This window comes from Abramis brama (assembly GCF_963993115.1).
Source record: "Abramis brama genome assembly, chromosome: 22".
Classification (NCBI taxonomy): domain Eukaryota; kingdom Metazoa; phylum Chordata; class Actinopteri; order Cypriniformes; family Leuciscidae; genus Abramis; species Abramis brama.
In genome coordinates, this window is record NC_139984.1 from 17921649 (window position 1) to 17937667 (window position 16019).

General features: G+C 36.9%; 1 protein-coding gene across 9 annotated transcripts in view; it reads left to right on the forward strand.

Moving 5' to 3' along the window:
- The window catches only part of eif4g3b (eukaryotic translation initiation factor 4 gamma, 3b), a 47067-nt gene that overhangs the window by 2867 nt on the left and 28181 nt on the right, over positions 1–16019 (forward strand). For 3 of the 9 annotated variants that reach the window (XR_014604221.1, XM_084099916.1, XM_084099915.1), the window contains exons 2-5: positions 1386–1452; positions 4575–4673; positions 7488–7580; positions 7888–7920. Coding sequence is in view for 7 of the 9 variants with exons in the window: in XM_084099916.1 (XP_083956042.1) it covers positions 1386–1452; positions 4575–4673; positions 7488–7580; positions 7888–7920 (292 nt within the window). In the remaining 2 variants the exon portion in view is untranslated. Of the gene's footprint in view, positions 1–1361; positions 1453–4574; positions 4743–7487; positions 7581–7887; positions 7921–10232; positions 10254–16019 lie in introns of all 9 variants that reach the window. The other 6 variants (XR_014604220.1, XM_084099912.1, XM_084099913.1 and 3 more) reach the window with 4 other exon arrangements.

The window sequence follows — 16019 nt, forward strand, 5'->3', positions numbered from 1 at the left end:
TATATGGTAGAGTTTCAAGTACTATTTATGTGAATTTTGCATCGTTTTCTGGCGTGGCTGGAGGTTGTGAGCTCATAGAGGAACAAGGAAACACTGAAAAATGAGTTGGAGAAGAAAAAATACATGTTTCCTTTAAAACGTTACCTTGTTTTTTTAAGACTCATGTGGAAAAGAGAGCAGGGATTGACACTAACCGTTTAACAGTGCAAATGTGAGAGAGTTTCAGGTCATTTGATGCATATTGGGCCCAGAACTGTGTTGTCGTCATGTTTGTCGATTGTTTTCATGTTTTTCAAGCCTTGCAAATCTAAACATTTACATTTCTGTGATGTATTGAATATAGTTTTTAACATATTTAAAAGGTAGGCTACATATTTTGTTGGTATAATAACCGATGACATTGGTGTTGCTAGCACCATGGTCTGCTGTTTGAGCTACAGAAATGTCAATTCAATGTGTCACTTTTAAATAATAACTCAGATTAAATCAGAGTTAAAAATCATTTAATCAAAAATCGTTGTTTATTAATGTGAATTAGCCTGTTTTAATAAATAAATCAGCATAAACATTCCAAGTTCTGGATAAATGATTTGTGATCATTTATCATTTAGAATGTTTGAAAGTAATACAGTAATTTATGACAGTTTTTATGAGAGTTTATAGTTATGGTGGAGTTTCTGCATATTATAGCTATTTCTAGCTGTTAATGTTTTATAAATAAATTGATATGGATCATGTATATTTAAAGATATAATTATATATTTCTTTCTGTACACTACCGTTCAGAAGTTTGGAAAAAATAATACTTAATACTTTTATTCAGCAAGGCTGCATAAAATTGACCAAGCCTGGCAGTAAAAACGTTTACATTATTACCCAAAAATTATATTCTATGAATTACATCTATATATATTTTAAAATAGAACATTTTATGTTGTAATATTTCACAATATTCTGTTTTTACAGTTTTTTTTTTATCAAATAAATGCAGCCTTGGTGTACATAAGAGACTTCTTTGAAAGAACGTTAAAAAAATCTTTAAAAAAAAGTCCCCAAGCATTTGAACTGTAGTGCGTGCTGCTAAAAAATATACATTTTTAATGGGGCCGGTGAAATTATTGGCAGGGCAAGCAGAAGAAAAAAATATGAATAATACGGATCTGTCATGCAGAACAGTTCTAGGTTATATAACTTTGGAAAAACAAGCTAATTAGCTCATTTGCATGTGGATAAATGTGATGGGCTTGACTCTGTCACCTCTTTTCTTTCTGATGTTACTGCGCTTGAACAGTTTCCTTCATGCATCATGTGTGTTCTCCCACCTTGTTGCTGTGTTTGGCCTTAAGTACTTTCTTCCCCAGAGTTTTCCTTAATATCCCCCCTAGGTTTCCAAGAGTGCCGCCTCCCCTGGACGAGCGAATCTTCCCCACGCCTGTCACTGCTGTCTACAGTGTGAGTTGAACGATCCATTCCCCTTTTTTACCTTATTTACCTTAGATGATGTGAAGCCAGCCCCTAATTGCTGCAGTCATTTCTAAAGATATGACAGGTTCTTTAAAGTATGCTTTATAGAAATGAAGCCATGTCCGCACATTATTTGATTGCTTGGACTCCAAGGGCCGTGACACACCAAGCCGTCGGGTCTTCGATGAATGTCTGTCAGGCTAGTCCACATGTCGGTTCTAGTCTGGTTCACGTCGGTGTCTGTCCACATGCTGAATCGGCGTCTGGGCCATCAGTGAGAGAGATCGCTCTGATTGGCGGTTCAGTTTAGCGAACGAGGATGAAAGCGAGAAAAGAAGTCAAGACGGCACACACAGAAGACTCCAGTATGTAAATATTTTCATTACAACATGAGCCTCCTGGAATGAAGAAAGTGATCAGCATGATATTGTGTGCTGCTTTGAAGCACTGCTTTGTTTGCGGTTTGTATATATGCAGTCTAAGTTTCGGTTTCCCTTTTTGAATGACGAATATAGACTATTGATACCTGCTGATATTGACAGTTATTCCTTACATACAGGCGCAGAACGTACTTATTAGTTGAAAGTTGGCTATAGTCCTTTTGGTGTGTTCAAGTGGAGCTCTTTGGCCCTGATGCAAGGCAACAACACAGTCGGCTCTCGTCGCCACTAGTTCTTTGACGTCGACTTGGTGTGTCATGGCCTTAACTTGGGTTCAGATCAAGTTACCCTGCCTCTGCAGATGTCCTGTAACAATGTATTATTTGACTCCTAACTGCACTACCACAGTACATTTGAGTCATCAACATGTGGACCACCATGTGTACTGGTGGAAGCTTTTTACCATAGCTATAGCTAAGTAGGTAATGATATGGGAGGGCTCCAAAAATGGAAAGTCTTATTACTTTCTCTCTTTTAATGTTTCCACTCATTTTGAAAATTGATTGACAATTGACAATTTTTTTTAGTTTTTTCAACTTCCAGAAATTTGCTTAACTCACAAATTTGGCTGAAATTGCTTTCTTACTAGTTAAGAGTCCAATGAACCATAATACAGATGCTGTCTCTATGTGGTCTTTGTGTACACACACACACACACACACACACACACACACACACTGAAACTACTGTTCAAAAGTCTCTTATGCTTATAGAACAGCATTTATTTGAAATAGAAATCTTTGGTAACATTATAAATGTATTTACTGTCACTTTTAAACAGTGTAATGCATCTTTGTTGAATAAAAATATAACTTTTCTTTAAGAAAAAAATCTTACTGACCTCAAACTTTTTAACAGTAGTGTATACATCCAGGGGAAGTGGGAAAATAAATATTACATTGATCACATTTAGATATTTTAATGAAATTTGAGAGCACTAATATACAGTGTGTATATAAAATTAAGGTCGCAGATTTGTTGAAAAAAATTCACAAAGTCAAAAATTATCCATAGTTACAATAGTTTAATAGTTACAAAACGTTTAATATATTTTTATTATATTTTATTCTAGGCTTATGTAGTATGGTTTTAAAGTATTTGACATAAATGGAGGGCATGCAGATTTTTTTATATCTTAGGAAAAAAACTCTCATATAAAGTAAAAGTGGCTGCAAAATCAATTCCAGAGCGCAAATATTGCCCTTTAATAGGAAAATGGATTTCTGACAGTTGGCTGGAGTGACGTGAGGTTGAGAGAGCAGGACTGATGATGTTTGAACAGCACTGAGGGAAGTGAATGGGTGGGGTGCTTTTTTCTGCTGAGCTGGTCTTTCTCCTGTTCCTGCTTCCTGTGTTGGGCCAGAAAGCCCCTCATTCTGGGAGCCACAGGGCTGTGTGTGTGATTTCACCCACCCCTCCTTAGTACAGCAGCACCCCACCCTGGAAAAGCCCAGCTGCTGGGTAAGCTGTGTAATCCCTGCAAATAACTGGGTCATTCTCCACCTGCTGATGTTGCCTGGGAAAGCAGGAAAGCCAGTCGTGTGAAGTTCCAGGTGTTTAGTTCAGAACTGACTGATTGTCATTGGATATGTGGTGTACGACCAAGATGGAGATGTTTGTTTTACCGCAATCTCCTTCCAGAGGAACACGTCTGGCTCGCAGATGGCCGTATTTTAGCCCTCAGTGTGGGTAAAAACTGTGCACTCTCTGTTTGAAGCCTTTGATCTCCAAGGAAGACGACAGGACTGCACGTTTCCCGTTTTCTTTAATGAGTTATGGAGTTGCTCTTGCTGCAACCCCTCACTGCAACCAGCAAGATAATCAGTTTCTGGCCCACATTTACAATTTATAATTACAGCAGCAACTTTGAAAATCCAGGGAGGACTGACAATGACACTCACTCTCTCCAATGCCTATGATGGAGCTGCTGCTGTAATGAGTGTTCACAGGAGAATTTCATGTGGTGACTACAAGATCTAGTCTACAGTACACAGGAATATGGGTTTTGTTCATAGTTAATTAATCAGTGACCATAAGGAAAGCAAAATCAGTTTGAAGCTCAAAAAAGGGCATCCATCCATCATAAAAGAACTCCACACGGCTCCGGGGGGGTTAATAAAGGCCTTCTGAAGCAAAGCGATGAGTTTGTATAGGAAAAATATTCATATTTAACACGTTACAAAGTAAAATTCAAAAATTCTGATAAATAAACTATTTTAACGCTATTTTAACAAGAAACCACATTTATGAGAAAACTGTTGTCAGATTTCATTGGTGATTTCAAGTATGAAATTTAATCGTAACCTTTATGAACAGCTGTGGAGAATTTGATGTTTACCCATTCAAAGAGATAGGAACTACACTTGCATAACTGAAATAGCTTCCTGAGAGGAGTTTCAAAGATGGCCGCCGAGTGAAATTACTTGTCTTAAAGGACTTTGCGTTGCAATGCTGTTAAGGGTGAACTTTGACCTTCAGACTTCCTGGTCACAAAGCCTCCTCAAATATGGAGTTTCAGGAGAGAACTAATCCTCTAAACTAGGTTCTCAACCTGTCATGTTACTGAAGTGAAATGAGTTTACGAATGTCATTTCATGTTGACTTCAAAAACAGTGATGCTTGTTTTGACTGACTCTTCAGTGTTGACAATTGTTTTATTTTTTTTCTCAGGTACAGAGACCCCCATATACAGCACATGAAATCAACAAGGGACGCCCTAACCTAGAGGCCACACCGCCGGGTCACGCCTCCTCCCCTGGACTCTCTCAGGTATCAGTTTCAACAGTATCCACTCCGCATCTGTATGGTCACCCTAAAGGATGGGAGGCAGGAGGAGGGGTGAGTGCACCCACCTGAGTGTTGTATGCTTGGTAGGGCTGGGCAAAATATTGAATTATTTGTGATGTTAATAAAATATAAATAAAAGTAAGCAACATTCTGAATACTGCAAAGACTTTATTGCAGTTTTAATTTGACTTTTAAGGGAGAGTTCACTCAAAAATGGATTTATTTCACCCTCATGTTGACTTTGATTCATCTTCGAAACAGAAGTGAAACTGTATTAAAAGTCCATTCCACCAAAACTTTTACACATCAAACATAATTTAAAAAATAAAAAAATCATATGACTTGAGCTCTTTAATCCAAGTATTCTAAAGAGACAATGATTTGAGCATGTACGGTTGAGCTTCTGTTTATCATATTTGATGTGCTCTATGTATTTGTGTTGATCAGTGTTTATACATAAATGAAAGCCTAAATAAAATCTGTTCATCATATATTAAAATCGATGACAGAATTTTTGGTTAACTAACCCTCTAAGTTTAAAAATTAGTGGGTGCTACTTGTGTCCTGCAAGTGTTTGCAAAACATTTTGAATCTACTTTGAATTATTACAGGTGCCATTTGCCATTCAAATTGATGAAACCACTATTTAAGCCAGTTTGAAGCAAATACATAAATATTGTGATAACGAATGCTGTCAAAAGGCTCTAAATACTGAGAAAATTTCAATTTTAGCGGTTTTGTCCAGCCCTAATGCCTGCCACCATTATTCAACAATCACTGTTTGGTTGTCTTTTTCTTACAGACACATAACACATAGATAAAAAATCTTTAGAGGTCAGTAGGAAGATATTTCAGATAATTGGACGCAGATGTCGAAGATTTCCAACGAAACGTGATATATCACTGATTACCGTGGTTAATCATTCCTGATCTATAAAAACACTGATTTCTTAGACAGGACTTAAAGCCTAGCATGTTTCCTTGGGGTAAAGGCGGATGCTTTTCTGCACTCAGCGAAAATCTGTTTGAGACCTGACTGCAGATAGGATTGTAAGTTTACATAATCTTTGGGAACCTGCCGTGCTGGCTGTCAAACAGAAAGCAGTGCGTCTTACTGCGATGATTAAATAAAGCTGGCGAACTAATAAGATGCTTGACAGACTCCTCTCTCTGCTGTGATGTTTGTCTGTATTGTTGATACTTGATTGAGACCCAGCTTATCTGGGTATGCTGCATGTTCTCTATCATAATTAGCCTGCGGGGAAGTTATTACTTGTTTGTCATGGTGTAAGTATGCACATTACCGGTGTGTAGAGGTCCACCAAACTCGCGCCCTGTCACGCAAACACACACAGCCAACATTCACGCTGTGCCCGGTGGACTCTGCCACAGGAATAGAAAGTCTGTCAGGGTGACTCAGCTGTTCTCAAGCTTATCTGTCTAAGACCAGCGCTCACATTCCCACTCCACTCCTGCACCGCACTGCCTGCACGACTGCCTATTAATAGGCTAAGAGTGCTCCAAAGGCTAAACCTTAATCACCCATCTACTCTTTCCTCGATCAAAACGTGCATGTGAATGCAGAGGAAGAATCGGTGTGGTTTGTGGATGTCAGAGGTGAACAGAGGATTTTGGCTGCTATCTAGGAGTTCGAGCCGAGGATTTATTGTTTACCAGTAGATTTTGTGACTAGTGGGTATCGAACATGGTTTTTCTACCATGTGGGTGGCACTGTTTCTAGAGTGCAAGAGTGCTGTTCTCAAAAAGTAGAATAATAGCAATCACATCTCTACTCCCTGTGGAGGTTTGTTGTGACGTGGCAGAACAGAGTCTGACACTTATAATTGAAGCTAATAACATCGACAGAGAGACGCTAAGCATTAAATATTTTCATGATACATTACAATCAATGAACCATTGAATACAATAAAAATTGTTCTGGTTACTTGGAACATGTTGAATTCTAGATTAAAGTTCTAGTTTCCTTATAGTAAAAATATTTATAGATGTATTGTTACAGATTGATCATCATCATTGTCTAATAACTGTTCTTTCTGATTTCAAATTTTGAAAAAAATATCGGTGTAAAATAAGTGTTTGTTTACTTAATTTACTTTTGCATAAATCTTATTTGCTGGACTTACGTTTGCTAAATAAATATATGTATCTGCATCAGCCATTAAAAAACAAAAACAAACAGTTGACCACTGTTTAAAATAGATACCTGAAATAAAATATTAGATACCTGAAATAACAAAACTTTATATATATATATATATATAGCTGTCAGCCAGCCAATCATCTTTGGATCCTTTCAGGAAAACCGAAAAGTTTTAGGTTGAAACCTCACTCTGGATAACTCACGTGATGTGTCAAGCAAGGTAGACTGACAGCAAAATAAATGTTCCTTAAGTTGATTTGAATGAAAGCCTCTAAAGCTCTGTTCTGCCATCCTGTATAGTTCAATATAGTCTGAACCCAGTGACACACAAACGCTCTGTTTGCACCCACTCATGTCTGCTCAGGACTACGCCTCTATTTCTCTCTCTCTCTTTCTCTGCCTTGAAGGCAGCATTGAGGAGATGGCAGATTTGTCAGTGTCAGCAGACCGCAGTGTTTGCAGCGGCAGGGAGTGGACACATTCACTCTGTCACCCACACTTACGCAGCACGCGCTCACTCAGCTGTAGGGATTTTATCAGAGAAGGTAACATTCACATCCATCCTAACTGCTGTTTCTCCTCCTCCGCCGGTGGTCGTTCCACCTCGGCCTGTCTGGGACCCCGTGACTCTGCAGTCTCCATACACACTGGGGCAGAATGCCGGCACGACCCCTCTGGTCTACTCTACGCCAAACCAACCAATGAATGCACAGCCTCAGAGCCGCCTGGTGAGTGTCCGTGACTTCATCATGATAACACGTAATCTTTTCAAATTAGACTTCTGTTAGAAATGCTTCCTCTCTGCTAAGTGCTATGTTTTGTTTATAGTGTGATGTTTGATGATCAGGTGGTGCTGTGTGTATATGGTACATATAGCATGCCTTGCATCATTACTTCCTCTCTGGAAGTACGCAGCATATGTCATGCACAGCTTGTGGTTTATGTGTTTGTCTGTGGGTGATCATTCTTACCTCTCGCTTCTTTTTTTCTCTCTGATTCTCTCCCTCTGCCATGCCACTCTTTGCCTTCAATCAGTTTGCCACTGGGCCTCGTCCTACCCATCACCAGGTAATGTACGCATATGCATGGCCATCTTTCACACATCTCATAAGCTTTATTGTGTTTCTTAGACTAAAGTAACACATTGATCCGATTCGTTGCGATTATTCAGAGAGATTGTTTACAGCTCCAGTACATTCAGGACTGAAAACTGGAAATTTGTCACAGGCCCTTTGACAATGGGGCCTTGGTAATGTCCGCTATGGCATTGGTCACTGGTTCCAACATTGTTGATTTCAAGACTTCTATAAGCTGATACCCCTGGTAATAAAAGTGTTGTACATCTTTATTTTTAGTGCATTTTAATTAAGATTGTTTATATAACTACATTTAAATAATTTGTAGACATTTATGGAGCCCCTTTAGAAGCTCCCTGAGGCCTGTAAGTTTAACAGCAAACAAACACTACAAAACGGAATTTAATCTGCGCTCATTTAAAGTGATATTCACCCAAAAAGAAAAATTGTCATTGTTTACTCACCCTCATTTTTTCCAGTGGGGTCCAAAGCTCTTCAAAATTGTGTTTTGTAATAGGAAGGAATTTAAAACGACATGAAGTTGATTAAATAATGACAAAATGTAACTTTTTAATGATCCATCATGGTCATGCATTGTGACTTTGCAGAATTTAAAACTTTGTCATTGATTGTGCCAAGTGATTTTTGGCAGTATCTTGCAATCCAGTTAGTCAGACAGCAATTTGTTTGAGGCAGATAAAGCAGCAAGACAGATGTGGCAATCTATCGTAGAAGAAAGTCATACAGGTTTGAAACAACATGAGAATGAATAAATGATGGTGAACTACCTTTATACCATCAAATGGCAACAAACTTCGGTCTTGTAGTGTGCTTAGTGTATTAGAGGTCGTCTTTACTACTCTGAGCTTAGGCTGTAGATCAAACGAGTGAATCCTTTTGTTCAGAAGTAATAGCCAGGTGTAGAGAGTATATCTAGTCTGTATTAGTCCATTGTAAGCTTGACTAGATGCATGATCTACTACATTCAGGGTTCACCCTCTCTGGCTCTTGGAGCAGTTCCGACACACACTGACAGAAACACACATTCAAAAATAAACGTCTGGGAACACGCTGTTCAGCAACATGTGCAGTTCAGATCTTTGAAGATCACTGGGAAATATTAGATGTATAATTCTGACCGTTTAAAAATGATCAAAAGTTGACACAGTAAGGACCTTTTAATTGACATCTGAACTTTAAGGCCTTGTAAATATATAGTTACGGTCAGAATTTAAGGCTGAACAAGTCAACGTTCACTGTGTAATACATGGACCCCCTGTCTTTTTTAAAATAATAGTTCATCCAAAAATTAAAATTCATGTCATTCCTATCCTGTATGCTTTCTTCCATGAAACAATTAAGGAGAAGTTTTGGAGTATGTTCGCGCTGCTTTCTTCCATACAAATTAGATGGCGACAAAAAGCTCCAAAAAAAGAAAAAAACTAATAAGGAACATTAAGGCATCATTTGAGCTTTTTTCACTGTAATCCAAGTCATGTGCTAACTTGATGTCTGCTTTAAATATCTCCTTTTATGTTTAATAGATGAAAGAATTATCTTTTTGTGTGGAATTTTTCCCGTTTAAGTAATGCTAACCTAAATATGAGTTACGCAACTACTTGTGAAAAATATCTATTGCTGTTTTTACTAGTATATATTTATTTTGGTAACACTTTATTTCACAGTGTCCTTCCTTGTTACAGGTTACATGTGGTCACCATAGTAATAATTATAAATTATGCATAATTACATGCAGTTAACGCTAAACCAATCCCTTGTCCTAACCCTAAAATAAAGTGTAACCTCTTTTTTTTAGAAATATACATTTTTATTTAATTCTGCATTTATATTTTGAACACAATCATCATCATTTGCATTTAACATCAGCACTGTGTGTCTTCATCTGGTGTGTGTTTCCTTCTTTGAATTATTATCCTGTGATTCATCTCACCTACAGTGAGCTTTGAATGTCTCTTATAGTCAAAGGAACTCGTTTCTGTACAAGACTTTCTGGTCCATCTCTATTTTTCAGTTCGTTGTGAGCATCTGTGAGGGTTAGCGGATTTCAGGTCCTGTTTCTTGTGTGTTGCCACATAAAGATGATGTCACTTGGCTACCTAAAAAGCAGAGCATAGTGCCCTCTTGTTTTGTGAAAATGGCTTTCCCTGAAGGAAAAGCTCTTTGCATGCTCTGTACTGCAGATCTCTCATTAAGTGTGTGTGTTAGTCTCTCTCTATCCCTCCATACCAATTAGTGCATTATCCCATGAGCTTCTTCTCTCTCTTTCCTGCTTCAATATTCAAGGGAGGATTCAGACCCATTCAGGTAATTTGCAGTCTTCAGGAAAATGCATGGCATAAACTTCTCTGTTTCTCTCTCAACCTCACCTTCCTGCTTCCCTGCCCAGCCAACTGCACTGCAGCTACCCACCCCAAAGACAGCAGAATCCTCCATTTCAGTTTACCTCTCCTCTGTATATGTACATGTTGGTCTGATTGACTTTTTGAAAGTGCTTGCTGTATTTTTGTTTTGTTAGGTTTGCATGTAGAACGGTTTCTTTCTATATGCATTGATTGCTCCCTGTTGGAGCTGCTTGTCGACGGGTGGATTCTCTTTTCTGCAATGTTGTAATGCTTCAGGAAACATTACTGCTAAAATGCAGACATTGAGTTCTGTGTGTCTGTTATTTGAGGATTTTCATGCTGTTTTTCAGCTGTTAGACATTGATTTCTAACAGCTTTAGTGACATGCTTATTGGATTTTTTTATTGCACCAATGGTCATGAACACAAGTCAAAAAAGATGTTATTAAATTGTTTTAATTAAAAAATGGTTGCACTCAAACAATAAAAACATTTAGAACAATTTGAATCAGCTTGTTGAGGATTGATCTGCTTGTACTGGAAGATCTGAACACTGGTGAACTGAATTATTTGCTTTGATAGCAGGTTAATTTGCAACATATACACAATTTAAAAAAAGGAAGTCTCTTATGCACACAATGGCTGCATTTATTTGATCAAACAGCAAAATACAGTTACGGTTGTAAGACTGGAAAAACTAGAAGAGAGGGTAACTCTGAGAAAACAAAGGAAATTAACATTTGAATTCTCTCGTGCGGTTAGCATCACCATTTGAGATGCAAGTTTCACCTCTGAATACATCTCTTTCCCTCTTCCCCCACTCCTTCTCTCTCATGCTGAGATCACCAAAATTCACCCAAACATCTATATGGTTTAATGTGAATAATTATCATACAGTATTATACATGTTTGGTATCATTTGAAATGTCTCAGTGCGACTGGTACAAATGTCTCATTACCAAAGAAGAAAACCAAAAGATAACTTGCACACAGAGGAGGGTGTGTCTTCCAGGCAAATGGCATCCAGCTTCCAAAAGGTGTAAACTCTAAATGCAAATTTCCATTGTTAGCAAATGTTTTCATGTGAAAGAAGTTTCTGTCTATATAAAGAAATGCAACAAGAGCCTCAGGGCGCTTTTTAACTCAAATTAGCCCATGATGCGGAGTGTATGCAAAACACTTAGCATCATGTATTTTAAAATGTCAGGTTCGCATCTTCTCTCTTTATTCCAGAGCATTTGATGTTTTGTATTTATTATCTTTGAACTGATTTTGAAATTGGCATTATATGTTTATCTGACATAATAAATTGTTACATTTGATTTTATTCCGACTGAAATTGTTTTCCCAAGTAGATTAAACGGATTCGTATGTTATCGCAAGTTTTGCGTCAGATTAGTGACGACTAATATTTGGCACTAATTCAAGTGTACTTGGTTTTGCAAAGACAAGAAGTGAATTTCTGTTTAGGGCAACAAACGTGCTGCTTGACCAACCTAAATCTGGGTGTGTCTTACCTCTGTTTTAATTTAATGTTACTTTAGATAAGTGTACGTGGGAAACCACGGCATGGCCAATCCACAGCTATTATAAGAGAAGTAAATTACTTCTCTTATAAGAGCTGTGGATTGGCCATGCCATTACACTTTCTCAGAGTTACCCTCTCTTCTAGTTTTTCCAGTCTTACAACTGTAACTGTATTTTGCTGTTTGATCAAATAAATGCAGCCATTGTGTGCATAAGAGACTTCCTTTTTTTAAATTGTGTATATGTTGCAAATTAACCTGCTATCAAAGCAAATAATTCAGTTCACCAGTGTTCAGATCTTCCAGTACAAGCAGATCAATCCTCAACAAGCTGATTCAAATTGTTCTAAATGTTTTTATTGTTTGAGTGCAACCATTTTTTAATTAAAACAATTTAATAACATCTTTTTTGACTAGTGTTCATGACCATTGGTGCAATAAAAAAATCCAATAAGCATGTCACTAAAGCTGTTAGAAATCAATGTCTAACTTATCACATTACACTTATCTAAAGTTGGTTGACTTATATCTGTAGTAGTGGCCATACCTCTACTGAAGTAAACGTTACGTTAAATTCAAGTGTATGCAATTCCATGGGGGCTATACCAAAGTATCTTTGATTTGTATAAGCGTGAATGCGACTGATCTCAGGTATATAGCAATTACCTCTGTTTGGTGACCGAAGCTGGCGAGCTTGTGATCGTGAGACCCACGTTAAACAAGGTGTGAGGATAAATGTATTGCTAAACTATTACATAATTGACCAATAACCAATTGGCAACCTAACCTAAATTCGAGGTCGTGATAAAATGGAGTCAGATATAAAATGGAGTCAGATAAAAGCTTAAATGGAATTAAATTACTTTGCCACGCGGATAGACAGTAACACGCAAAGACCTTCACCCGTTCTATCAGATGCCGACATTTGGTTTTAATATATTTAAAAATGTAATTTATTGCTTTGATGGCAAAGCTGAATTTTCAGCATCATTACTTCAGTCCTCAATGTCACATGACCCTTCAGAAATTATTCTAATATGCTGATTTGGTGCTGAAGAAACATTTCTCATTATTATCGATGCTGAAAACAGTTGTACTGGTTAAATTTGTGTAAAGCATGATAATTGGATTCTTTGATGAATAGAAAGTTCAAAACAACAATATTAATATCTTTTATTACTGACCACAAACTTTTAAATGGTAGTATACATTAAAACGGCAAATGTGTAACTCAAGTTTTCATAATGCAGTGGTTCCAAATCCTGGTACTGGAAAACATCCAGAACTGCGCAGTATATCGCTATGTCTACACTAATCCGAAACATTTGAAAACGCATCCGTTTCTCTACGTTTTGGCCTTCTGTCCACACTGAGAAGGCATTTTTGTCCTGCGAAAACAGAGCTTTTTGAAGATGCTCTCCCAAGTAAATACATTTGAAAACACAGTTTTTGTGTTATAGTGTGGACTGTGAAAACTGAGGTGTTTGAAAACTATGATGTATGTTTAAACAATGTGGCAAATTGTTCAGGTAGATATATGTTAATACCAGCATGTGCCTCCCATGTGCTGTCACAGTTTGCTAAATATGTTACTTTGTTTAATCTTCATATTACAATCCTACAAAAATTTGTTCGGAATTGCTGTGCTGTGGCAAAACATGAGGGTATTTGGGTTTTAGACCACACGTGAAGTGGCGATTGATGAATATTTAATTACTACAATAGTAATTTCTGTCTAGAAATGACATCTGTAGTGTAAATTGTTGATCAAAATCAACCAGCAACTGCAACTTTTAGACGCCACCTTTTTTTTCTAGCTCAACTTTCACTGAATGGAATGCACAGAATTGTGGTTATCAAAGGCAGTGAAAGGATATGCATCTATGCTGCCTTCAAAATCAATCAGATGAAGGTATCTCGGGAGACGGGAATAGAAGCTAATGCCTTGATGCCTTCCTACCTTGGAATGCGTCCTCTGAAGGCAGCATTTTTAAGTTTTCGGATGCAGCCGCATCCTAAATGTCTCGCTAATCAAGCACACCTGATAACACACTCATAAACTCATTAGTAGAGACTCCAAGACCTCAAATAAGTGTGTTAGATAAGAGAGGGTCCTGGAATGTTTTGGGGTTACTCCTGGACCAGGACTAAGAACCACTGTCATATTTAAGTCGATGCATTTTATGTTGATTTTCTTTTTTCTTTTAATTGTTTGATATGTTTAAAATTTGACAATTTTGGTTTAGTTTGGTCAGTTGCTTTTTGGTCATTTTGCACATTGTCATAAAGTGAATGCAATTTTTATAATTTTTCAAAAACAAAATAAAATGGCACTAAAAATATTGAGAAAAAAGCACCTGCTTTCAGATCACCAGTGCGGAAGAAGCAATTAATCCTTTCACATGGCCAAGTATCTCCACAAATCAATGTTAAAAACTATGAGTACTTATTTTGTCAATGGGAAAGAGAGTACGCTCACTGTCTTCATGTTCTCCAGTACATGTGAAACGTTACAGTAGTTCTACTTTTGACTTATGGCTCTGTAGATCCTGAAGTTGACGCTTTAGTGTTAGTAGGTATTATTTGTGAACCATAAACTGTTGTTACACTCATGACCAAATAACCAAAGTTTCATGAACCATATTCTAGCAATAAAGGAATAAATTATAAAGTAATTCAGTGATGTCGTGAAAGAGTATAACATTAATGCATTGTTGTTGTTGTATAAAACTGGATCATATCATTTGATTAAAACAGCTTTCAGTCTTATCATTAAAAGCATCATTGTATCTGTAAATGATAGAACAGTCAGACTGGGTGAAGAAGATCTGCTCCACTTATCCTTACAATTTATGTTTAAAAAAATAAGCCGCTTAGCAGAGTGATATTAAAATAATCTCTAGGCTTGTAATGTTAACTTAATAATGTGATGTGGCATCGAGACTGTCAGGAACTCATTCTGTTGAATAAAATTGAAAGACCACAATGCCCTGGACTGCAGAATTACTATGTTAAAAATAATTTCAGAGATTCAAATTTTTTCTTTGAATTGATATATATATTTTACATTTCTCTGGGTTTATCTGTCATCTTGGATGGAAATATCTCATTGAGCTTGTCAATGTGCGTTATGGAATTGCTTTCTCTTTAAAGCATGTGATATTTGGCCAAAAGAAGGTATCCTAAAAGGCATAATCATGATGCCTACCTGTTTGCAACTGCATTTGCACTGGAAGTGTTCATCAATGATGCCTTAAAATGCTGCCTCTGGTTTTGGGACAGAGCTGCTGGTTCCTAATCATCGGTGCCAGTTAGAGTAATAATAAATCTGCAGATAGTACAGCTACTGTGTTCAAATAGCAACATTGCTGACTGTCCTTAAGGAAACTCTGCTGTATTGGCCACACCCACAGTGTCAAATTGCTGTGTGCTTTTGGTTTACTGTCAGCATCAGAGAGCTCAAACTGTTTTCCTGTGACTTACTTGCTCATCATTGTAATTAACTGTACTTTAGGGTAGGCTGATTCAAACATTGTAAATGTTTGGTATCTTCTTTCATTACGTCAATCCCAAGTGAATTGACTTCATATGAATTATGTTTATTTACATTTAGTCATTTGCAAATGCTGTTATCTTATATGCCAATATATTATATAGCATGATAATCATATGGCAACAATTTGGCTCACAACTGCAAATATATTATGGTCTGATGGTTGTTATTAAACCAGATTTTGTTACGAATTTGTTTGTTTTTTTGTTTGATGAAGTCTCTATTTTCATCAAAGCTGCATGTATACAGTAAAATATTATGATATTATTACAATTTAAAAAAAGACTTTTATGATTTTAATATATTTTAAAATGTAATTTATTTCTGTGATGGCAAAGCAGGTTTTTCAGCATCATTACTCCAGTCTTCAGGTTCACACGATCCTTCAGAAATCGTTCTAATATTCTGATTTGGTGCTCAAGTAATATTTCTTAATATTATCAATGTTGAAAACAGTTGTGCTGATTGATCGTTTTTGAAATATGAATTCTTTGATGAATAGAAAGTTCAAAAGAACAGCATGTATTCACAAAAGAAATCTTTACTGTCACATTTGATCAATTAAATGTGTCCTTGCTGAATAAAAGTATTAATTTCTTAAAATCTTACTGACCCCAGACTTTTGAAAGGTGTTTTTTTTTAATCAGAAA